The sequence below is a fragment of the Alexandromys fortis genome, unplaced genomic scaffold (genome assembly GCF_014885135.2).
Source record: "Alexandromys fortis isolate MF-2015 unplaced genomic scaffold, M_Fortis_MF-2015_v1.1 scaffold_20, whole genome shotgun sequence".
Lineage (NCBI taxonomy): Eukaryota > Metazoa > Chordata > Mammalia > Rodentia > Cricetidae > Alexandromys > Alexandromys fortis.
In genome coordinates this window covers 14,393,067-14,419,626 of record NW_026067903.1, presented here as the reverse complement: position 1 = coordinate 14,419,626, position 26,560 = coordinate 14,393,067, and the positions used below count along the sequence as shown (strand labels likewise).

Sequence of the window (26,560 nt, the reverse complement as noted above, 5' to 3'; positions counted from 1 at the left end):
TAGTGTGGGTGTGAAGTTTTGCGTGTTCATGTGAGTGTTGATGCCCACTAAGGCTCTGGAATCCCCTGGAACTGGGGTTACAGACTGTAGTGAGCTTCCTGACATGGGTGCTGGGAACCAAACTCAGGACCTATATAAGAGCATTATGAGCTCTTACCATTGAGTCATCTCTCAAGCTCCTACATAAAAACTTTAAATTAATAGAAGTATTTGTATGTCTATCATTTTTACACTCTTTATAACCGGTAACAAAAGAACCCAACTTAGATGTCCATCCAACAAATGAGCAGATAAAGAAATATGCTGCACAATAAATTTTATTCAGTCATAGAGAAAAGTGAAATCACATTTTCAGGAAAACAGATAGAACTAAAAACCACCATGCTAAACAAAATAATCTAGAATCAGAAAGACAAATAGCTTAAGTTTTTTTGTTTTCATATGTGGAACATTGATTTAAATACACATATACATGTATGTGTGTTTAGGTCCTGGAAATACTAAAAGAAGCATACAATAACAGGAATAGCATGAAAATACACAGGACATGAAACCAGAAGAGAGGATTTTTGTAGGGAGAAGGGGACTATGAATAAAGGGTGAGGAGTGCCTTGGGGGAGGAGATGAATAATCAGAAGGTATAATATTTGCAAGTATGAAATGTCATAATTGAACCCACAATTTATGTGCTTACTTAAAACATAAATAGGGGCCTAAAGAGATGGATATATGCATAAAGAGCTTGCTGCACATGTATGGGTAGCTGATTTTGGATCCTAACACTGATGGAAAAGTGCAGTGTGATTGCATGCACTTGTAAGCCTAGTACTCAGGGAGAAGAGCCAGGTGGACCCAAGTGACTGGCTGGCCAGGCAGTACAGCCAATTGATGAGCACCAGTATCGTGAGAAACTCAGTCTCAAAAATGAGGTAAATACTTTTTTTAACATCAGCCTTTGGTCTCTATGTGTATGGGCAAACACACACACACACACGGACATACATACACACACAGATACCACACACATACAGATACCACACACGCACACACACGCGCACACACACGCGCGCACAAACACACACACACACAGAGACTAAGATACTACACATAGAGAACTTATAGTAATAAATAAAAAACAAAAAAAGCACCTAGAAAGTGTTTTCAATGTACTTGGTGTGTTTGAAGTTTTCCAATATTTGAATTTCATAATGGTACAGATGGCTCCAAAATGCATCCTTAAGAAAAGCTTATGATGGGATCAGTATTGGCCATAATTGTGAAATGTAGGATTATTGAAACCACTGCACATATTGAACATATAGAGCAAATTTGACTCAAGAACATAGAGTTGATTTTTTAGACATGCCGCACTGACATGCAGGAAATTCTTCTCATAACAAATCTAGGAAAGTATAATCACCACAGACCAATGAAAATACAAATGCATTTTAAGCAAATGATTAGTTTCTGTATCCTGCAGTAGTTACTGAAGAAAAACACTTCCTTCTCAGGAAATGGTTTGACTCAGTAATATCATCATCAAGTTGAAGCGTTTCAACCACAAATAATGCAGTGTTCTTATTAAGCTGGCCACTGTGTACAACTTAATCTTAGTCACAGATATTCTAATCTCATAACATGGTAAGAGACATCAACATGACCCATTATTGAACATTATTGAACACCTGAAAGATAAAAATTAAACAGAATGTAATATTTGATTCTCATTATGAGCTATCTCTTTAAAGTCAATTTGGTTTCCACATGCCCTCCTTTTGGTTTAATGTTAGAGGACCCCAGGGTCAACTCCTAGTCTTTATACAAAGCAAGACTTTAAATAGCTAGCTCACAGAGAAAATGTGATTTCACTTTCTTTCAAAGACTCAATGCAAATTCCATTTGCATTCCTGAGAGACCTTGAGATTTATTCCACATTTCTCTTGAAACACAGTATGTCATGCAGTTGAAACACAGAAGAGCAAAACCTCTGGGTGCTCCACTGTTCTCTAAGATTGATTGAGGCGCTTATTGAGGTCAGAAAGGTATTGCTATACACTATAGTGAGGCTGAGACTGGACATATGTGTTCAGGGGAGACTGGAAAAGTGTAAAACTGACCAATAGGGTCACAGGGTCATCCAAGTAGAAAGTAAAAAGATTTTGTTAGAGAAAAATGTTCAGCACTGACTACAGAAAAGAATTACATTGGCTTGACTCAGAGAAAACAAGCTTTTAAGTAAATCTCAGAGCTTAGAGCCTATAAAATAGGGTTGTGGGAGAGGTGGTATTTAGAGACTTTTTTATTTAGAAATATTTTAATGGTGTCAAAAGGTATAACTGCAAATGTTTTTTTTTTGTACTCCCAGGGAAAATGTAGATAACATAGACGATATGTTTAATAAGATAAGCAAGGGAAGGCAAGAAGAGTTCTCCCACAGGCAGAGTGCAATTGCTTTCAATTAAAGCATGCTCACACAGCTTTGAGACTTGGGTTGGTTTTACATCCTTATGCTATACATCATGATAGAAAAAGGCTAAATTAAAGATTAATCTGTTGACTATAACAATGTATTAAAAAAGTTAGGAAAGCTAAAATTTTGCTATATTAAGAATATTTCAATTGTAGTATTTTAAAGCTCTAGGAAGAAAAGGAAAATTCAAACAAAGAAAGGCAACATAATCCGCAAAAAAATTTCAAAGAGAAACAATGAATACAAATGTTTGCTTTTAATTGCCTTTAAGGATGTTCCAGGTCTCTGTTCTTTCATTAGACTTTTGCTCATTATTGATATGTCCTTCATACTTATACATTATTAGCAGAGAAATAACCTTAAAACACAGAAAGGAAAAAAAAAACACAATATTCAATAAACAGTCCAACCAAGCAAGGTGTATGAATTAATGTGTGTGTTTCTGCTTACACTGTGCTGTCCCATGATATTGAAACAATAAATTTCAATAGCCATCTCTGCCAGGTTTCAAAAACTACTTCCTGATTACTTAGAGGTAAACAAATGCCTTTCATATTGCTAGAACTTGTGAACAAACACATAAAGATATTCCAAAGCACGATCTTTCCTTCCCCACACAAAGCTATTAAAACATCAATATTACTGCACTCAAGACGCTCTGAGAACACCATAGAAGTGGAATCAGAAAAAGCGTAAGAGCCAGAGTTTGGGGAGGAGTGCTGTAAAACATTGTCTTCTGGACGGGATGTGGCTGTTGTACTCACAGCAGTAGTGGTTACCTGCACAAACCCTGGGTTTTGGCACCATATGTTAGTTAAAAGAAAATTATTTCGGTTCACAAAGCTGACCTGGGACTACTCTTCAGGAGAGCATCCTCAGATGAATCATAGGCTCATGGCGATAGAGTCATGAAGAAGCCTTGAAGTAGAAAATACAAGAAGAGAATATAGAGTATCTTGGGAAATATAGAGTATTATAGGAAAGTGGATCAGAAAGTGACAGACATAGATGTTCCTGGATAATAGTAGTTTCTTGCTCAAAAGTATTCAGTGGGGTGAACAAGCTTTATACCAAGTAAGCTAGCCTAGATAGCATGTACGCTAGGACTCATAAGGAGGGAGAACACCATAGAAACATCATTTTATACTTCAAGCTTATCCTGAACCTACAGTTGACATGGGAAGGGAGACTGTAAAGCCTCACAGCACATACATACATCGCTGTAGTATTCTGTCCAGAGTGAGAAAACACAGTAGGGCATGGATGGTTTGTGCGAGACAGAAAGTATCGGAGACAAAGGTTTATAATCTAAGAAAGACTCGCGTTAAATGTGACTTGTCAACATCCCGTCCTGCACTGCGAGAGACTCCTGAGGCTTCACCCTATCCAGAGAACTATTGGACTTAATGGTTTCTGGGGGAAGGGAAATCATTTTCTCCAGTGGTATAGTCACTGGTGACTTGTCTATGTTCCAGGAACACCTATGCTCATGAAAGTTACCCTTTAAACTTAGGGGGCCACCAAATTCAAAACAAGAAAAGACATGACAGTGGGGAGGGTGGTGGGATTGTTGAGAAAAACAAGAGGTTCAGCAGGGGTGGGAATGGAATAAGAGAGGGCAATGGGGGCTGAAAATTACTAAATTATCTGTAAAAAAAAGAATATATGAAAATAAAAGGCTGGAGAGATGACCCAGTGGTTAAGAGCACTTGTTCCTCTTTCTGAGGACCCAAGTTTGGTTCCAAGCACCCACATGGCTACTCACAACTGCCCATTACTATAGTCCCAGGGCATTCAATGCCGTTTTCTGGCCTCTATGTGCACTACAATTACATGCACATACAAAAAACATTCATACACATAAAAAATAATAAAAAAGAATATCACAACAAAACCGAAACAACAAGGCAAACCAAAACCTCTTATTGCTAATCTGGATCTGAGCTTGAACTTCCTTCCTTCCTTCCTTCCTTCCTTCCTTCCTTCCTTCCTTCCTTCCTTCTTTCTTCCTTCCTTCCTTCCTTCTTTATTTCCTTTCTTTCTCCCTCCCTCCCTCCCTCTCTCCCTCCCTCCCTCCTTCTTTCCTTCCTTTATTTCTTTCTTGGTTTTTTTTTGAGACATGGTTTCTCTGTAGCTTTGGAGCCTGTGCTGGCACTTGTTTTGTAGATCAGGCTGGTCTTGAACTCACAGATATCTGTCTGCCTCTGCCACCCAAGTTCTGGGATTAAAGGCATGTGCCACCACTGCCCAGCTTTAGCTTGAACTTTAATGTTCAGGGACTAATGCTCTCTATCTTTCATACTAATATTTACTATTTTGACCAAATATGTTGGTTGTGACTTTAGGCAAATTATACTTACTTCTTGATGTATGAGTCACTGCCAGTCAAACGGTCCAGTTACATTGCTATTGGTCAGAGTGTAGGATACTATTGGTTTATGAGATCTAGTTTGTGATTCTTCACTGAAAGCTTGCCATGTGTCAATGTTCTAATTTTAGCTTCTGTTTAAAATAATAAAAATTTCCAAGAACAATTCAACAAAATCCACTCCTAATTCAATATTCTTGCCCTTAGTCTGGTTTCTTTTTCAATATCAGAACAGTCTGGAGATTTACTAGATATCATAATCAAAAGCATCCAATGAATAACTTTGATTCAAAGACAGTAGATTTGATTTGTAATAATTAGGAGAACTCTGAATATGCACCCAAGAGGGTATTACACTTTTTTGCACTTGACAGGCTCCTAAGGTAGAAAGACTATATTGATGTCTTCTAACAGATTCATAACTTTTTTCTCTTTGTTAGCTTAAGTCAAATATACCCATGATTTGTGTTATTTTAAGTCGTCTTCAAAGTGCGCCAACACTTGCATTTCTAAATGATTTAAATAAGTGTTCAGTTTTACATACAGCTGACCTCCAAAAATAGCAAGGTCTTAAGATTTTTTCCTACCATGAAGTTTGACAGGGGAATTAGACTTTTTAAAACCTTTTGTATAAATAAACACATCAAAAACCTTTAGTCTACATGATTATGGTGGTACTTGCCTATAATCGCTGTATTTCGATTATAGTTATAAATTTGAGCCAGCCATAGCTCCTTAGATAGACTGTATCCAATAAATAAATACAAAAAATCAATAATGTCATTGTCCTTTAATGTTATGGTTACTAGAGAGAGCCTACCTTGATGTTTTTATAATATATAAAATGTATTAAAAAGTAATGGAAACAAAATTTAGGTAACTACAATGTTAAAGACACAATGATCAGTGCTTTTCAACACTGAATGAATAATTCAGTCTTTCCCTTTTTGGATGCCATTGCAATGGTCATTTTAATTAGACTAGTTATTCTATCGTCTGTGCCAAAATAGAAAGCAGTAGGGTATAATAAACATCACCACCAGCACCTTTGTTAACACAGCGGCAATTTGTAAGACAATAGTTTTGGAAAAAGAAACTAAGTCTTCAATGATTTAAACATTTTCTAAGTGTTTGACACACATTAATTTTTCTGTGTAAGCAAGCAGAATTTCCTTTGCAATGTGATGAATGTACATTGATCATTTGTTGAAAAAAATCCCTGGACTACCCTCAGAATTATCATAATCTTTTGTTTAGCTAGTTAGCAAATTTTATTTGTTCTAGGTCATAGGTCCCTTTCTAAATGGTCCGCACCTCTATCCCACCACTACTGTCTGCTCCTTTCACTGTCCACCCTGGATTCCTGTAGGAGCTTGGAACCTTATCTGCTATCTTAATCTGATTCATCCACTCTTCCTACCGTTACTGAAAGTAAACCACTCAACAAGCAGACAGGATTAGGGGCCCGGCTGTTTCTTACTTTCCAGAAAAGAGAAACAAGGGGCGAGGCATGAGAGTACTGGATATTTTCTGTACTTCAAAGAGTCTGCCATTGATCATGAGAACGAATGTAAGGAATGGATCAGAGGACTCAGCTCTGAGACCATGGATCAAAATTACTGGGGTTTGAGGGAGTTTCTTTACTTTTTAGAAGCTCTTTGTTAGTGAAGTAGGAAAAGCCAGGAGGCAAGACCCACACAATGAGAGAGAAGCATGTGAGAGTTGAGTATTCTCTAAATTATTTTTTTAAAATATGTTCTAGTCTTACACAGAAATATTCCAAACTTTATCATAATAATTTTATTTCAAATTAATGCAAGACATGGGACTCTACATTTTAATATCTTTGTATGTCTAAAATTGAAATATTACATTGATTTAATTAAATTCCAAAAAGTTTCTTTCCCTTAATAGTAAGAATATAGGTAATATGTTTATAACATTGTTAATTTCTCCTATGGTGTTAACTATGATCAGTGCACACATTACACAGTAAATTACATTTTCTAGACAGCTTCCTATTTCCTTTGCTGAATAGATAAGTTGCTAATTAAACTTCTAGAGCTGGTTGGCTAAGTTATAGCCTCTTGCTAATGAGAACACAGACTTCATTTGATTTTGTGGTTACATATCTACTTTTAACCTCTTTATTACATATCTGCTACCTTGTTCGCTGTGTTCTACCAGTACTCAATAAAGTGTCAGTGCAGTGTTGATACCCAAAGAATTATGGTCAAATAAATGAAGTCATGAGTGCATTAGTCAGCAGTGATGATTAAATTACTTAGTGAATGAATAAATGGCTTTTACACCCTCACTGCTGTGGTTGCCATTTATTGATTTATTAAAGTTTTAAGTGTTACATTATTATACTGTATGTAAATGGTGTGTGGGTGTAGAGGTCAGAGGGCAAAGCTGGGGAGCTAGCTCTTTCATTCTACCATTTCCTGGATTCTGGGGATCAAACAAAGGTTATCTGTTTCTTGTGCGACAAATCCTTCACTGGCTGAGCCATCTTGCTGGCCTAATTTATTTCACTAACATAAAAAAAAAATATCACTTGATCTTCTAAGAAAGCATGGCTTGTCCAGTGACATCAATCCCCACCTTGTTAATAAGTACAGGATACCATTTTAGTCAAATCTCAACAAGACAAAGCTTTATGCCAGGGATAACATTAGGATTACCCATACAGCTTTGATTTCATGGACAATCTATGTAGTTGCTTGGGACACAGTATTGAATGACATGCAGAAACAATAAGGGCTTTGAAGTAAATTAGGTTTGCATATTTGGCTACTTTATTTTTCATCTAAAACAGAATTTTAAAAGTTAAAAACTGTGAGTTCTGTTGAATAATAATTTTAAAATTTAGTGTTTTAGATACATTTTGAAAAAAATCTAACTTTACAAAAAAAACCCACAATATTTACAGATCCTATTCTATAGGTTAGTCAGCAGATTTTAGTTGGGTCCCCCAAAATTTATTTTTCAATAAGTTCTATTTCAGCTGTTCTCAACAAGGGATGATTTTGTTCCTTTTAATATAGAGGTGAATATTCAATATTTGAAGTCTTTTTTTATGATAATACCCAAGATGGCTGGGCGGCGGGGGTAGGGAGGCTGCTACTGGCATCCAGTAAGAAGAAGCAAGTGCTACTGTTAACAAGCTGTAATAACAAAAGATGTTGCTATGTGGTGGGGAGATAGAGAGGGCAAAGCCAGTGACATCGAGTCTTCTAGGCTGGTTTCATGACACAGATACATGGAGGCTAAATAAATCCTGGAAAATCTCAATTTAATGTGCAGGGTTTACAATGGTTGTAAAGGCAGTATTCCTTTTTCTAGAATTTCCATTACTGAAAGTATTTTATTCTCCAGTGATTTGGGGTTGAGACATAAGTGGATCATCAGTTTACTTAAAAGCATAGGCATATACAATAGGTTGTATCTCTAAGTAATCTGAAAAGGAGAGAGCAGATTGGGGAACTGAAACTACAAAACAAAACAAACAACAATAAAAACACGATCAACCAACCATCCTACAAAACAAAAATAATGCAAATGTTTATTTCACTCTTTTAACAAATAGTTTTTTCATGGCTGGCCACATAGTTCATTGGTAGAGCATTTGTCTAACAAACTGTGACAAAACAACTTACTTTTCTCTCTTGAAAGAACATAGGAAGAACATTTAAAATTTTAATAACACACAGCAGTATGTTTGCCCCTTTTTATCTCAGTAGTAACAGCCAAAGGAGACACAAAACACACACACACACACACACACACACACACGTACCCTTTAATATATAATTAGTGATATGTCCTTGAAATGTACTGAAAAAATTGACATAGTATGCTCTTATATATTGTAGATATTTTTACTAAATTATAATTTCAATGCTGGTAAGGGCTGGAGAGATGGCTCAGTATTTAAGAGCACTTGATGTATAATCATTAGGACTGGAGTTTGTATCGCAGCATGCATGTAGAAGCTGCAAACCCAGCAAACACCTGTAACCACATCTCTGAGAAAGATGGTGGAGATTGAAAGATCACTTTGTCTTTTTTGGTATCCAACCTAGCCAAGAACACATGAACTTGTTTCAGGGAAAGAGCTTGCTTCAAAGAAATACATAGAAGGTATTAGAAAAGTACACCTAACGTCTTCTCCTGGCCTCTTTGAGCACACACAAGCACATTCACACACATACACGCATACACACACACACACACACACATATATATATATATATATCATGCACACACACACACATATATATATATGCACATAAACAAACACACACAAAGAAACAAACAATAAATATTTGAAAAATACTTTTGCTAGTCTGGGACCATGGAAGCTGCAGCTCAGGAGAAAGGCATGTGCCTAGCATGGACAAAGCATGGGTTCAAGCTCCCACTGCTCCCTAAAATATATTTTTCTCTACACACAATCATTGCAAAAATCTGACTTCACAACACATTTTTAACTAGAAAGCAATATGACAGTTCTCTTTAGATCACCAAATAACCTCCACTAATTGATCATTTGTTTCCTTAAAATTAAATTATTATCCTTTATGTCTCAAGACAAATGAAAGCCTCCTTTTCTAAGCCTTTCATATCAATGCACAAGAGTTGCTTCTTTCACCAACAGCAGTTGATCGACCATTTAGCAGAACAAATTAAGAACTTATCAGCAATTATGAAAATAATTTCCTTCTTACATTGAAATACTTTTCAGTGCCTCAGCTAAGCACATTGTTATTCTGGGTGGCATAGGTGTTGCTGAAAGGCAACGTGAAAATAAGACCCTGAATTATGAATTTGTCCTGTGAACACTGAATCACTTTGTATTTTCTGTGGCAGAACAACTTATGTTTCTCTCTTGAAAGAACATAGAAAGAACATTTAAATTTTCAAGAACACATAGCAGTAGGTACAGTGTACATCTGAACTAGACAACTATGTACTTTGAAATCATACTATGTACTCTTTGTATCTGTTCATTTATTTTGTATAGCATTTATATGAATATAGGGAAGAGGAAGGCTATGCAAATTTGATATACTATTAAATACTCCATTCTGCTTTAATTCAGTAAATATTTATTAAATTCTCTGGTCCAGGCACTGTACCATACATTAGAAAAACAGAAATGGGTTCACAAAGCAAGGGATCCAAAGAAATCCATGAATGAAGACAGGCCTTCCAGAGAAAGATAATGTTTTCAAGACAAATTTTAGTTCATGGAACTCTCAAAAATAAGTTCTTTTGTGTTTAGTATTTGAAGCAGAGCAAACATTTAAGAAAAATTCAGGTTAGGCTGAACGATTTATCAACATAGGTTTATTTATCAATAAACTGTCTTTTTATTAAAGTTATGGCAGGAGAGGGTGGTTTGTCTATAGCACAGAGGCATGATTCCTCTGGCTTCTTTCTGGAAAATAGCCTGCTATTTCTTTCATTAGCAACGTAGTGTATCCACTTATAGATCATTTTCTAGTATTTTCCTGTTTTCCATTTGCATGCAAAAGTTCCTTTATTTTCCCATTATATCCATTCTTTTGCACAGCTGCAATAGACTGGATAATTTCTAAGCAACAGAAATTTATTGCAAATAGCTCCAGAGGTTGATAAGACTAAGCTGCGAGCTTTCAGTGTCTGGTGATTGCTTATTTCTCACACGTCATGCCTTCTACCCAGTACTCATTGCTTCCGCCAATGCTGTAGCAAAGTATTTGAAAAAGGCAACTTAAAGGAAGGCAAAATTAATTTGGCTAGTGGGTTTAAAATGGATAGAGAAATCCCTTATGGTAAGAAAGCATCGTGGCTCTCATTCATTCCTCAACAAGCTGGGATACGAATGTGAGTGCTGAGCTCACTTTTGCCTTTAACTTCAGGTTGGAACCTCGGCCCACAGTAGAGTGTCACAGTAGAGTGTCACCTCATGCAGGGTGGGTCTTCCCTCCTCCTTCAAATCTTTCTGAAAACCTTAAAGGCACACTCAGAGGCTTGTTTCCATGCCTCTGTCAATTTGACTATGATAATTAACCATCCCACATGACAAAAGGACAAACATATGCCACACTATTGCTTCTAGACCATTTCAACATAGGAAATATGAGAGATACAGATGTCCCATCACAAGCACCAGCATCCATTCAGCATATCAGAGTTGTTAGGATAACCAAATACTCTCTTTGCAATCTATTTCTACATGTTCAGTAGATGGTTATGAAGTTAACATCCAATCAAAAATACCTTCTAAGTCTTGGCGATCTTGCTCTGAGTTTGGAAATAACTAGAAGTGAAACATAGTAAGAGAGACTCCTTTTGTAGCCAGCAGATATTGAAATGGCCCAGGTATCGTTCTTCTCTTTCATGTGAATTCTACATTCAAGTTAAAAACTACAGAGGATCCTTTTATGTATCTACTCCCAGGAAGGAAGCTGACGGTTTGTAGACTTTGGTAAGCAGTATTTTGCTGGAGTAAATTCCGAGATTGTACAGTTTATTATTATGACTATATGCTTAATAGAGTGGCTTATACTTTATGCAATGCATTGCTCTCATAATTGATCCCAAGTATTTTATGAATTTTATTGGGTTAATAAAATTCTTGGATGTATATTTTAAGCATACAAGTGTTCTCATGTTGTAGCTCCTGGTTGACTATGACTGTGTTCCTTGACATGGTTGAAAATACACATGTGTATGTATCATTGTTTTAGTACTATTTCTGTTTTTAAATTCCTCTTTCCCCCATGACTGACCAACCAACTAACCAACCAACCAACCAACCAACCAACCAACCAACCTACCAACCAACAGAAATCCTGGGTTCAAGTTTCAAGTTCTTGTCTGTGTTTATAAATAACACTTCTTAAAACCTAGTAAACACAACTTTCTCTTTTGATTATAATTACAATCACTGAGGACAGGAGATGGGGCCACCCTCGTTAAGAAATAGAAACTGTCCTATCTTCCTTGGCATAGGCAACTAAGCACACTACCCAAGAATAGTGACAGCTTTGTGGCACTTGAGGGAATTCAGGACAATGAAACTTTCCTGATTTTTCACCAAAACAAGTTCTACTGAAAACATTAAAAAAAAAAGTTGTAGACTGTAAGTTCACACCAAACAGTTATTTGGATAAAGTATGATAGTAATTTCACAGCCTTATGTGCACTTTGTCTTAGAGATACCAATATATGTTAAAGAACAGATTTCCAAATTACTCTCTATTTATAGGCTGTGTTTTCACGTAGTTTTAAATGTTTTCTTTGGGTTTTAATCTTTGCAAATTCTCCTCTGTGATAGGAACTCAGCTTGACTTCAAGTGTAATTTGTAAAATATTGTGACTTGATTTATAACCCTGAAGTGTAATTACTTCGTGCCCATTATATCAGCAAATGAAAAGGATTAAACAGTAGGCTTTAGTTTCTACCAAAACCATTACCACTGCATGCAATACTATTATTTTTTCTCAGAAACCCTCAAAGTTAGATCTACAACTCCTAATTTTTAAGCACATAATGAGAATAATTTTATATTGTTCTCATATTAATGAATGTTCTTTCAACCTACACTTTACTTATATTAAAGAATATTCATCAACATTCTAAGATGTGTCACACACACAGATATATTGTTGCTGTGGTTTAGATACTATTTGAATGCATCCTCAAGGAACCATGTTGAAGCTTCCTCTCAAATAGGATAGGATTATTAAGAGGTGGGGTCTAGTGGAAAGTCCTTAGGTCATTAGTGTCTCACCCTTCTTTCTGGCTACTGTCCAATCACCTGTCATGATGCTTTGCAAGAGACAAGACTATTTTGTTTAGACATTCAGACATCAGAACTGTGGGCTATATAGTAGTAAGGCTATATAACCTCAAGGACTTCATTAAAATATAATAATAAATAAACTAGTAACATCTCTTCGATAACATATAAAGATAATCATTAGTTAAGTATGATTATTGAGAATTCAAGACACAAACTTGTAAAGTAGTTTTTTCTATAGTACAATTAGACAATTCTGAGCCTTAAAATAGAGCAAGGAATGAAAGGTTAAATATTAAGGAAAATGTCCAACCTGTTGTTTATAAGATATATAAATAAAGAAAAATTTTACCATGAATCATTCAAATGGCAATAAAAAATATAGCTCTAAAATTATTCAATAAGAATGTGAAAGTCACTTAAATCTTTCATCTTTTAAAAATCAAACCACAGATATTACTAACTTATGAAGTTTATCAAGGCCTGTCTTCCAGCCAAATCCAAGTTATTGCTATTAATGGTATGCCCCTTAATATTTTAGCAACATAAACTTTAAATTCTGTCCAAAGGAGTGTGTTGGGGGACATCTCAGAGCTCCTAAGAAACAATTTATAGATCCAGTCTCTTTAAATACCCTCTTAACTTCCACAGGTATGGTGCATAGACATATGTGCAAGAAAAACACCCCTGCACATAAAATAATTAAGAAATAATAAACCTGTATAAAAATAGGGATCTGCAAAGCAATGGAGCAGATGAAAAATCATCAAGTAGAGTTTTTAGAATTGAGAAAACAAAAAATTACATAAAAGCTTTGTAAATGATTTATAGTTTGGACCAATCTGAAGAGAGAATTAGTGAGCCGAATGTCCCACTTCAATGAATAAATAAGAGACTTCATGTTCTTTTCTATCACAACATTATATCTTAGGCTGGGTAACACAATAAACAAGAAAAATTTATTCTGGAAGAACAAGGTTAAGAGCCTGTATCTGGTGATGGTCTCACAGTCCTGAAGTGGCACAAGGTGCCACAAGGCAAGAAATGACAAACAGCACACACAGTTGTCTCCTCTGACTATGCTCCCCACCAGCATGCAGTCATGGAGCTAGCTCGCTGGGATGCTCTTATCTGTTATTCATGATATACAAAGGCCCATCCTCTGAATACCACATATTCATAGCTTTTTCTGCCATCTTATGTCTTAACTGAAATTTAATTTCAGCTCTTGAACTCAAACTATCCAAATCACTGCAGAGGAACAACCACAAAATAATGTTAACCAGAAATATCAAAGAGAAGTTATGAGTCAAAGATGTCAAGAGAAAACATTCAGAATTCTAGACGAAGATGGGACAGATTATGGTGGAAGCTGTATTCGAAGAAATGACTGATTTCCAATGTAATGAAACAGTGATTCTCTCTACCCTTGGGTACCCTATGCTGACACAACCTTGCAAACATTTTCATTCATTTATCCTGATGTGAACTATAATCAATACTTCCTGTGTGCCAAAAGAGGAAAAGTACTTGAAAGCAGTGTTTTGGGCAGGAGTGGGCAATTTGTTTAACATCTAAAGAGACTACATATTGTATTATTTGTGGCCACTGTGGTTTCTGCTGTGAGTCAGTTCTGCAGCTATATATAGCACAACAGCCTCGGATAACAAGGAGGGATGGACAGCCTCGCAAACCTTCATTCATGAAATCAGAAATCAGTAATGAGTCGTACCACAGTCTGGTGCTTTCAAGCCTTCATGATAGAGGGTTATGGCAGGAGAAATAAACTATGGAAATATTTCCCTTCACTTGGATGTGAGGTGAAGAAACTACGCTCATGGACACAATGGGTTGCCCTACTACAGGCACTTTAATAAACTTTAAAAGGGGTTAGGTTAAAAGGGCTTCATTTATACAGTAGCAAATTTAAGAAAATTTATTCAGGAAGTTAGGCATTACGGGGTAATAATATAAAGAAATCTATGTTGTAATCTAAAACATCTTTTGTTAGCATTCTAAGAATAAAAAGAAAAACTTTTCCAAAGAAAACCAAAAAAGAAACAAAGAAATTTTGCACCATGATATTATGAGAAAATGTGTATTTTTGGTGTTTCATACCATTAGAAAAGAATAGTATGGTAGAAAAACAAAAAATATTGACCTTTTACTTTAGTTTATTCTTCTAGTGAAACTTTAACATTATAACTTTAAAAGAAAATTAATATTTTGTATGGCCTGCCTCCTTTTTGGAGACAGGGTCTGGCCTAGAACTTGCTCTGATGATCATATCTGTCTTCATAGAGATTTTCTGGACTGGAATTGTAGGCCAGCAGGAGCCCCCACATGGGTGCTGAGAACTGAATCCAGGTCCTCTATAAGAACAAGTGCCCATAATTGGTAAGACATCACTCCAGACCCCGTTTAAGTATTTTAAAAGAAGCATCTACCTTCTTGAATAGTTAGTGAGGCAAGGAAATAACAAAATATGTTTCAAATTGCCAAACTACGCAGTGTTTAGTTTGAGCACACTGAAGAGCCTCCACTTGGTATCACCCATGAGCTAGGTTATCTTCGAAATAAGATTGAAACAAGATATAATGGCTGATGCATGATCTGCTCTGCTTTCTAGTAACTGTTAGAACCATTTCTGGACAGTTAAATCAAAGCAGACTCGGACTGCTTCTTAATTAGAGAATATATTCAGGACATAGAAAGCCTTCATCTTTGCCCAAAACTAAATGATGAGTATGTTTTGGATGTATAATGTCACATGCATGTACAGCAGGAATTAAAGTTGTATGTATAAAACGTATAGATCTTGTTTCTTACAGTGTTAAGGAAAGACAAAAGCTGAACAATTCTCTAACGATGAAAGTAGGAAAAATGGCATGCCTTTCCAGAAGACCAGGTGGGCTGTCCACAGACACCCCACTCTTTCTATAACCCCATCCGCAGTACTGCAGCTGAACACCACCTATCCATGCCTTTGGTGGATCCCTGGACCACCTCCTCCTGCCCTCCCTTTCCCCCAGCCTCCAATACCAGCAAGCATTCCCCATGAACACATTACTGAGCAGGCTTGTAAAACAAACAATACTCAGTCAACACATTCTCTGAAAACTCAGGGTGGAAACAAAAGCTAAGGAACAAAACTCCCAACCAACTGACACGAACTCAGAAATCAGCATCTAGACCTATAATCATCCTAAACCCCGATGCTGAGGCATCGGCATAGGAACAATATCATTAGCAGCCAGAGCAATATGTCAATACCAGAGCCCAGCTATCCTACAACACCAAGTTGTGAATATTCATCACAGTAAAATAACAGGAAAAAGAAGTTAAAACCAACTGTATTCAGATGATAGAGGTCCTTACAGAGGGAATGAATAGATTCCTAGAGGAAAGTAAGGAAATGTAAACAAATAATTGGAGGAAAGGAATAAGTCCCTAAAAGAAAGCCAAAAAAAAAAAAAAACCAGTTGAAAAAAACAAGTAAAACTATCCAAAGTCCTGAAAATGGAAATAGAGGCAATGAAGAAAACACAAACTAAAGGAATCCTAAAGGAAAAAAAAAATAGGAATGCTTACAGGAACTACAGAGTAAAGCGTCACCAACAAACTATAATAGAAGGGAGAAATTTTCAAATAATGAACTACAATAGAAAAAAATGGATTCGCTGGCCAAATAAAATAAAAATTAAAATCTAAAAAATTCCTGGCACAAAACATTCAGGAAGTTTTGAACAGTATGAAGGGTCATAACAGGAACAGAAGTAGGAGAATATTCCCTACTCAAAGGCCCAGAATATATTTCAACAAAATCATAGGAAAATTTTTACTAACCTAAAGAAGTAGGTGCTTATAAAGGTACAAAAATCTTACAAATCACCATAGAGATTGGATTAGAAAAGAAAGTTTCTGTATCACATAATAATCAAAACATTAAACATATGGAACAGAAAAAGAATATAAAAAGCTGCAAAAGAAAAAAAACCAAAGTAATATATAAAGACAGATCTATGAGAATTATGGACAGATGTGCTGTGACTGTAAGAGACCACAGATACCCAGCATAAATGGAGAAGATAAGCTATTCCATGATAAAGTCAAATTTAAACAATATCTACCCACAAATTCAGCCCTACAGAAGTTGCTAGAAGGAAAACTCCAACCCTGGGAGGTTAACTGCACACATGAAAACACAGAAAATAAGCTCACACTAGCAAAACAAAAAGAAGAGAAATGAAGACATATATACACAGACACACATACACACATCCACTATCAACAACAACAACAGAAGCAACAACAAAATAACAGGAACAAAAAGTCATTGTTCATTGATTTCTCTCAAATTCAGTTACCTCAATTCCCTACTAGTAAGACACATTAAAAGAATGGATACAAAAACATCCTTCGGCTTCATACAAGAAACATACTTCAAGATCAAAAATAGCCATTATCTCAGGGTAAAAGGGTAGGCAAACGATATCCCAAGAAAATGAAACTAATATGGAAGCTGGTGTAGCCATTTTAATATCTAACAAAATAAATTTCAAACAAAAATTAATTAAAAGAGATGGGAAAGGACACTACATATTATCAAAGAAAAAAATCCACCAAGATGGCATTTCAATTCTTAATAACTATGCTCCAAACAAAAGAGCACACATATCTATAAAAGAAACACTACTTAAATCACACATTCACACATTGATCCTCACACACTAATAGTGGGAGATTTCAACACTCTGCTCTCATCAATGGACAGGTCATCTAGAAAAGAACTAAACAGGGAAAGACCAAAGTTAACTAAAATTATAAATTAAAAGAACCTAACATATATTTACAGAATATTCCATTCAAGCACAAAAGAATATACTTTCTCAGTACCTCATGAAACTTTCTCCAAAACTGATCACATACTTAGACACAAAACAATTCTCAACAGAGACAAGAAAATTGAAAGAACCTTTACACCCTCTTAGACTATGGATTAAAACTAGATATGGAGGGAGGGGGGCTGAAAATATGGTTGAGTGGTTAAGAGCACTGACTGTTCTTCCCGAGGACCCAAGTTCAGTTCCCTGCATCCACATGGCATCTTACAACTGTCTATAATTCTAGTTCTAGGGTACCCAACACTAATGGCAAAACACCAATATACATGATATGAAAATAAATAAATTAAAAAATAAAAATACTAGATATCAACAACAGAAACAAAGAAAGCTTACAAACTAATGGAAACTGAATGACTGTCTATTAAATGATTACCATGTCAAGACAGAAATAAAGAAAGAAATTAAAGACATCATAGATTTAAAAATGAATACACAATATACCCAAACTTATCAGAAACCATGAAAGCAGTACTAAGAGGAAAATTCATAGCAATAAGTACCTACATTAAAAAAAGAAGGAGGGATCTCAAACTAACAACTTAGTAGCACACCTAAAAGCTAAAACAAAAAGAAATAAGCACACTCAAAAGGAGTAGATGGTAAGAAAATATCAAATTGAGGGCAGAAATCAATTAAATAGAAACAAAGAGAACAATACAAAGAATCAAAGAAACAAATAGTTCTTTGACAAAATCAAGACAGACAAATTCTTATCAAAACTAACTAAAAGATGGAGAAAAAATATGCAAATTAATAAAATCATAAACCAAAGGGGGGTATAACAACAGATACCAAGGAAATCCCTACAATCACAAGGTCATACTTTAAAAAGAACCTGAATGCCACCAAATTTGAAAATCTAAGACATGGGCAAATTTGTTGATAGACACCCATTACCAAAGTCAAATAAAGATCAAGTCAACAATTTAAATAGACCTGTAACCCCCAGCGAAATAGAAGCACTCATTAAAAGTCTCTCAATGAAAAACAAAAACAAAAAGAAGCAAACAAATAAAAAACCCAAACCAAACAAACAAAATGAGCAAACCAAACAAACAAAGATACAAAAACTGCCCAGGGTCAGGCAGTTATAACTCAGAACTCTAACAGACTTTCAAAGAAGAGTTAATACCAATATTCCTCAGATTATTCCACAAGATAGAAACAAAAGGAATCTTGCCCAAACTTTTTGTGAAGCCACAGTTACCCTGATGACCAAACCACATAAGGGCTTAACAAAAATAAAAATTAATGACCAGTTTCACTTATGAATCTTTGAGTATTTTAAAAATACTCAAAGAACCCACCAAAAAAAATCATCTATCTGAAGCATGGTTCAGGAGGCTTTGTTAGCAGTTAGTTGACAGAAAGTAATCATAGAACATCCTAGGGCATGCAAGGGAGACAGAAAGACACAGAGAGTAGTAGGGTAGGGGTTGAAGTGATACGGGTTTTTCTGGTTTGGCTAAGCAGAAGCTTGGGTCTTTCAGAGATACCAGCAAGTATAGAGGGTTACTAGTTGTTATTCAGCCTCTCTGAACTAGCAGGTTTTCTCTCCAGCCTTTGAATCTCAAGTTTTTTTTTTTCATAAATAGAATAATATAGATTTGGTTAAAACTATCTTTAGCATCAATGAAAGCACCAGTGCCTGCTGGGACAGAATTCCTGCCAGGCTAATATCCATTTATGAGCTAGGCCACTGATAGAGAACCTGACCCATAATTGTGGAGTTGCAATTGCTAGCTGAAAGAGCAGTAGGTAAGGCACAGCCACTGTGCCAAAAATAAAACAACAGGTGGAGTCTGGGGATTCCTGCAGAGAAAGGGGAGAATGGATTGTAGGAGCCAGAGGGATAAATGATACCACAAGAAAATTCACAGAATCAAGTAACCTGAGCTCATAGGGGCTCACAGAAATTGAACCAACAACCACAGAGCCTGTATGGGATTGACCTCAGCACTCTGCTTGTGTGTTACATTTGTGTAACGTGGCTTTCTATGGGACTCCTAACAGTTGGCGCAGGGACTATCTCTGATTTACTGGCCTTGGGATGCTATTCCTCGTACTAGGTGCCTTATTCAGCCTTAATACATGGGGAGATACTTGGTCTTACTACAACTTGATATGCTATGTTTGTTGATATTCATGGAAGACCTGTCTTTTCATAAACAGAAATGGAGGAATGAATTGATGACATTGGGAACAGTGATGGCATCACGGGAAAGGACTGGAAGTAAAGGAAGTTGCAGGAACTGTGATTGGGACGTAAAATAAATAAATAAATTCATGTATTTAAAAACCTCTAAGTATTCAAAGAACAAAATTGAAGATGATATTAGAAGATGGAAAGATCTCTTATGCTCATGGATTATATGATTAACAGTAAAAATGACCATCCAACCAAAACCAATCAATAGATTCACTGCAATTCTTCTCAAAATCCCAAAACCATTCTATACAGACCTTTAAAGAACAATTCTTAGCATCATAATGAAAAAATGTAAAGCTAAACATATCATAAACCCATGATAGCTAAAACAATCCTAAGCAATAAAAGAACTCCTGGCACTATCGCCATTCATAATTTAAAGTTGTACTACAGACCTATAGTAATAAAAACTGTATGATATTGTCACAAATCAGGCAGATTGATCGAGGGAACTGAAGACACAGTCATAAAACCACACACTATGGACACCTGAGTTTTGATAAAGAAGCCAGATATACACACTGGGATAAAGAAAGCAACTTAAATAAATTGTGCTGATCAAACTTGATGTCTACATGTAGAAGAATACAAATATATCTATATTTATCACCCTGCACAAAACTCATGCCCACTTGGATCAAAGACCTCAAGATAAACCCAGGTACACTGAATCAGACAGAAGAGAAAGTGGGGAATAGCCTTAAACTCACTGGCAAAAGAATAGATATTTTGAAAATAATATCTATAGCATAGGCACTAAGATAAACAAATGCGACCCCATGAAACTAAAAGGCTTCTATAAGGCACAGGACAACTTCAATAAGAAAAAATAGCAGCCTATGGAATGGGAAATAATTTTTTCATCAACTCCACATCTGGTAGAGGTCTAATATCCAAGATATATAAAGGACTTAAGAAACTAGATATTAAAAAACAAAATAATTCAATTAAAATAGGTACAGATCTAAACAGAGAAGTCTCAGTAGAGGATTCTCAGATGGCTAAGAAAGACTTAAACATCCTTAGCTATCAGGGAAATGGAAATCGACACTACTTTGAGATTCCATTGTAGACCTGTCAGAATGACTAAGATCAATAAACACAAGTGGCAGCTCATGCTGCTGCTGAGGTGGAGCATCTTAAACTTGTGATCCTCTTGCTCCAGCTTCCTAAAGAGCTGAGGCTACAGTCCTGCATCCATAGGAATGAGGAACAAATGGAGAATTGTGGAATTTTTAACTATGTAAGATGTGTTATATGTGTTTATGCTGTGGAGTATTACTTTTCCTATGTGAAGGTGTGTTACATCTGTTTATACTTCCTTTGTTAGCATGTAAAGATGTGTAACATTTGTTTATACTGACTGCATTTGTTTAATTATGTAAAAATGTATTGCATTTGTTTCACCTTGCCTGCTTAGGGCATCTGATTGGTCAAATAAAAAGCAAATAAAATAACATCTAATTGCTAGGCAGTACAGAAATTGGCTGGGCTGGTGGGCAGAGAAAGAATAAGTAGGAGGAGAAATCTAGGCTTGAAAGGAAGGAGAAAGTAGAATGCAGAAGAAAGAGAGGACACACCCAAGAAGCCAGGCAGCCATCAGCCAGACAGATAGGAGAAGAAGGAAAGTATGACATACAGAAAGAAAGGTAAAAAGCCCTGATACAAATCATAGATAAAGAGGAACAGATTAAAATGAGATAAGGTAGACTACTCATAACTAATAATAATCTCTGTGTCATGGTTTGGGAGCTGCTTGGTGGCCCAAAATGAAAAAAGCTTGCTACAGAAAATATTGTATGTTATGAGATGTTTATTATATGTAGCCAGTATGAGGGATTGAGTGAAATAACAATATATAAACACTTCCAAGAGAGTTGAATTTAAAATTGAAGCTCTAAAGTATTAGATACAGTGTAACACTTATATAAAGATAGTTTTTATATCACACAACACTTTATATTACACAACACTTATATAAAGATATCATTTACTCACACCAATGAATTAATAGATATTAGAAATTATATACAACAGGATGGCCTTGGTAATGGGTAGATATGGAGACCCAAAGTGAGAAAGTGAGATCAATGAGAATTTTTAGCTTAGCAGCTCTTTAAAAAATTTATTTAACTTTCTTTTTAATGTGCATTCTTGTTAGACTCCTTTGGAACTGGGGCTACAGAAAGTTGTGAGCTGCCATGTGAGTACTGGGAATTGAACCCGGGTCCTTTGGATGAATAGTCAGTTCTCTTAAATGCTGAGCCATCTCTAGCAGCTCGTTTTAAAGTTGCACAAGTAACATACAATTATGAACTGGTTTTGTAATTAAAAATAATTTAAAAATTTTAAAAGATGGAGATCTGATAAACCAAATTTAAAAAACATTTTATAATTTTAACTTCACTAACATAATCATAAAATCATCATATTAGCAGGGCATGGTCAAACAATCCCTGCACTTGGGAGACAGAGGCAGGAGAATATCTGTAAGTTTCAGAACAGCATGGCCTACACAACAAGTTCCAGGGCACCCAGGGCTACACAGTGGTATCATATCTCGAAGACACACACAAACAAATAATGAATTTTTATGTCATCCCTCTCCCATATAGAAAACATATCACTATCTATTCACTCTTAACTTTCCTTAAAAAATTTATCTTCAGATTTAATCACCGAATCACTAAAATCATTGTAATCTAACAAGAAGTACAATTAAAACTGAATAGATGTGAACAGAAGGAGCAGGAATACCTTGCTCTTCACTGTTGAAAACTCACCTAGGAAAGGATTTTACCAAGAAAACACTCCAGTAAAAATTCTGTCACACTGGAAAACCTTTTGATCCTTTTACAAATTCGTCAGGAAAGCAGGTGAGAACTATAGTGATCTCCTGAGATGACTTGCTTTACGATGCAAGGAAACATACCCCACCCTCTTCAACCATCCCCTCAAGGACCATGCACAAGCTTAATTTTGTCAAGCGACTGATGTTCTTGGAGATGGGTACGAGTCAACTCACAAGCAGATGCTGAGAAAATTGAGTGTGATCGATTTTCTAAGGTTAACACTGACCTCAGACACCAACAGCCTGATAAATTAAAACTAACTCCTGCTTTCTGAAAGAAATCTCACAACCCAGGGATGCTTTTGTCATATTGGAGTGCCACATTGGCAATCTTAATGAATTTTACTTTTCTTTAATTATCACATTTTTGGCATCAATATAAAAGTATAGTCTCCCCAGGAAAGGAAGGAGGAGGAAAAAGAAGAGGAGGAGGAGGAGGAGGAAGAGGAAGAGGAGGAGGGAGAGGAGGATGAGAAGAATTAAATCAAACTGTGTATTACTCACAGACATGCACAAATAGCAACAAAAAGGAAATTAAAATTCCTTGTGTCTTTCTTTAGTAGAACACATTGAGACTGCTATAACCTTTGACCCTTCACTTGGCCACAAAACATCGCAAGTTGCTCCTTCGAGTACACAAACCACATTTTCTCTAGTGATTTCTTAAAGAGCAAAGCTTGGGGAAAATCTTTCTACCATAGATTTCTCAAGAAAATTTTCCAAAGAAAAGCACCCAAGGCAGGTGTCTGAACACTCAGCCCTTGTTGTCACCAGGCTCCTATGGCACTAGGGCTCCAAGAAGACAACCCCTAAGATATCAGAAATTATGCCACAAATAATTAATATCACTAACTTCTTTGGCATCATGAAAAAAACTAATTTAAAAAATTTCATGAAGCATTCTAGAGCTGAACATAATTATGATCCTTGAAATTTTAACAACATTTCCCCTTAGACTCTGTAGTGATGGACTGTAACATCATAAAAATCTTAGAGATAGATCACATTTAGAGTGAACGACACTGAGAAAATGTTCAAGTACACACACCTGGCAACATTATCTGTTGGATTCATTTAGCATTTATTGGGCTTCCATTCAACAAAACAAAACAAAGCAAAAAAAAATAGTTTGGAACACACAGGAATCTAAGAATTAACTATGTCTTTTTGGTCTTTCTGCATCAAAACGCCAGAGTTATCATTGCAATGATGACGACCTTAACCAGAGGCTGCAATTAATTATAAGGGTAACAAAAGGAAAACAAGGAAGAACCACTCATGTGTATTTAGTACCATTACTTTCTTTTGTCTGCGTGAATCCATAAAAGATATGAATAAATATTTTTAAAAAATCACCCTATTTAATAACAGTACTCTTCATAATATCCATAAAATATTTTTAATATTCTGATAACAGACTGCTTGACTTGCATGGTTTTGCTAAATAGTCAGAGAGATTGCTGTTTTCTCCTATGAGAATAACATAAATTACTAAGGCACAGTATCCAAACAACATTTGAGTTTTAATAATTCTAAAATTTCAGAGCTGCAAAAAAAAAAAAAAATCCCCATAGCGTTTGCTTACAAATTCTACAGTCCTATCTGCACAAGTAGCTGATGGCATCACCATCACAAAACCTTCCATCATGCTGCTCTGAGACTGACGAGGGAGGGGGTCTTCAGAGCAAAGCTTGCGTCCCACTGGGCTATAGTCCCACTCACTGGCAGTTAGCTAAGAAAACTTAATGTACTTTGAGTATTTATCCCAACGTAAGATTACAAAACATCAGTCACTTACGATTTTGAGTCATCCCATAACACACAATAGGGATTCAAAGTGCCCTAAAAATAAAGAGAACAAAATATACCATGAGTATACATACAAAAATTGTTGAATTTTTGAAATACACATTGAACGTTGGCTTTATAATCTTGTAGTCAAAGATACGTTAAAGATATACCACAAAGGGTTTTCGTTTCATCCTGTACGAAATTCACATTTTCTTTCCCATAGATTTGGAAATTTTGTTTGGTGAAATTTTATCAAAACAATTATCTTTATTCCAAATATAAATAGTTTTTAGTATGTTGAAAAAGAAAACTGAATGCCTCATATGTTGTACGGTCATGTCATGGTGATTTCTATGTCACATTCATTTCCCTGATTGTAATTGCTCAATTGCATTATTTATGAAGACCAAGGCATTTACAACGTTATGCGAGAGTGAAAGGCCCACCCAGCACCACACGTGTGCACACCCCAGCACCATGTCATCTCGTTGGCTTTTCCTAGAGAACAAGAGAATTGGTAAATGTCCATTTCCAGAGCCCAGTAACAACGGAACTTTAATTAACAGGTCATATTTCAGTGAGGTCATATGTAATGAAACTCTAAGAAAAGGAGGTGCTAGATTTTATGCATCTCAGTAATGCTGTGTTAAATATCCACCATGGCCTGTATGATGGTTTTTCTACACCCAGTTAGTCCAAGTAATTTGTTTTGAAGAGTCCTGATATTGACAAATGATTTCTTTCTGTTTGTCTGTTCATAATTGGCTTTCTACCCCCTTAAATCTACCTCAATTCTTGATGTAAAATATTTACATATCTAAAAATTCTATCATGCTCCCTAAGAGTTTTTACTATTCCATTTAAGACATCCTGGGGCTTCATTTTCTCTTATTCTTCATGATACATACTTCCTGAGACATATCTTAAAAGTCCACTTAGGTAAATCATCCACTTGCATCCAATCTGTGCAGTGCCAAGTGGTGCTATTTCCTCTCCCATTTAGAAAACATATTTATAATAATATAAACTAAAGATTATATCAGCTAGCTGGTAATGTCTTCCTGAACTGGAGTGCTATTACTCACATTGCCTCTTACACAGAGTCTATAGGGAACCTTTAAATTCTGACATGGGTATCCTACAACTCACTGTCATTTCGAAGCTTTGAATCATCTGGTTAAGATGCACACATGACTGTATCCCCATCGCACCAAGTCATTGGTGAAATCAGTGACTGAGCCAACCCAGTTTAAGAGACACAGAGCTAATACGGACTGCTGTGTTCCCTTTTTCATGTAAACACACTCCTTAGGAAACAACCAAGGATAATTCAGTCTTTAGAACCCCAAGTCTCTAATTACAGGGCTGAAAGGAATGTCCCGAATGTCTAGAAAGGAGTCATGGTGGGACAAAAGATATTCACTGGATCAACTTTGGAATTTTATTAGAAATAAAAATCAGTCCCATTAAAGTTTATGAAATCAACTTAACCTCATTTATTTATTATATATTTTAATAGCTATGTATGAATACTTCTAATATTTATAACACAATTTTACTACCAAAAGAACATATTCAAAGTGTCTTATCATCAAATAATCATATCCAAATACTATGTTTTCAGGATCTATTATATCATTAATATTCTCCCTTTTATGGAAAAGAATGGCCATAGCCCTATAGAAGGTAAATAAACATACAAATGGAATGTTTCTATGACAAGCAAAGAGATATAAATATCACAAGTCAGAGATTCCTAAGAATGACACTAACAGTCTGTGCTAATAGCAAGAGGTTTTATGGAATGCATAGGTCCTCATCCGGCTTTTAAGTGAAAAGTATATCTGCATGGTCATGAGATGGGGATACGATGGTGTCCCACATAGATTTTTTCCTGTCTTTATCAGATCTTATCTGGTTGTTCTTGGATTAATGACTATTGTAATTTTTCCGATAAATATTAAATAGCTAAAATATCATATAGCTTTGTTGTATTTATCTAATATTTTATTCACAGCAGATCATTATCCTTGATTTATCACAATGAAGAGGACTTGGAAGTGCACATTTCATGAATATTAAATACAAGTATAGGTAAGGAATCTGCTTCTAGAAATCTTCCTTCCTTCCTTCCTTCCTTCCTTCCTTCCTTCCTTCCTTCCTTCCTT

At 35.8% G+C, this 26,560-nt stretch overlaps 1 protein-coding gene across 1 annotated transcript in view; it reads right to left on the bottom strand.

Annotated features, from left to right (window-relative positions):
* Nucleotides 1–26,560, bottom strand: part of Adgrb3 (adhesion G protein-coupled receptor B3) — a 709,539-nt gene that overhangs the window by 292,001 nt on the left and 390,978 nt on the right. Inside the window, exon 15 of the mRNA XM_050134810.1 lies at nt 24,400–24,443. Coding sequence (XP_049990767.1) covers nt 24,400–24,443 — 44 coding nt within the window. The remainder of the gene's footprint in view (nt 1–24,399; nt 24,444–26,560) is intronic.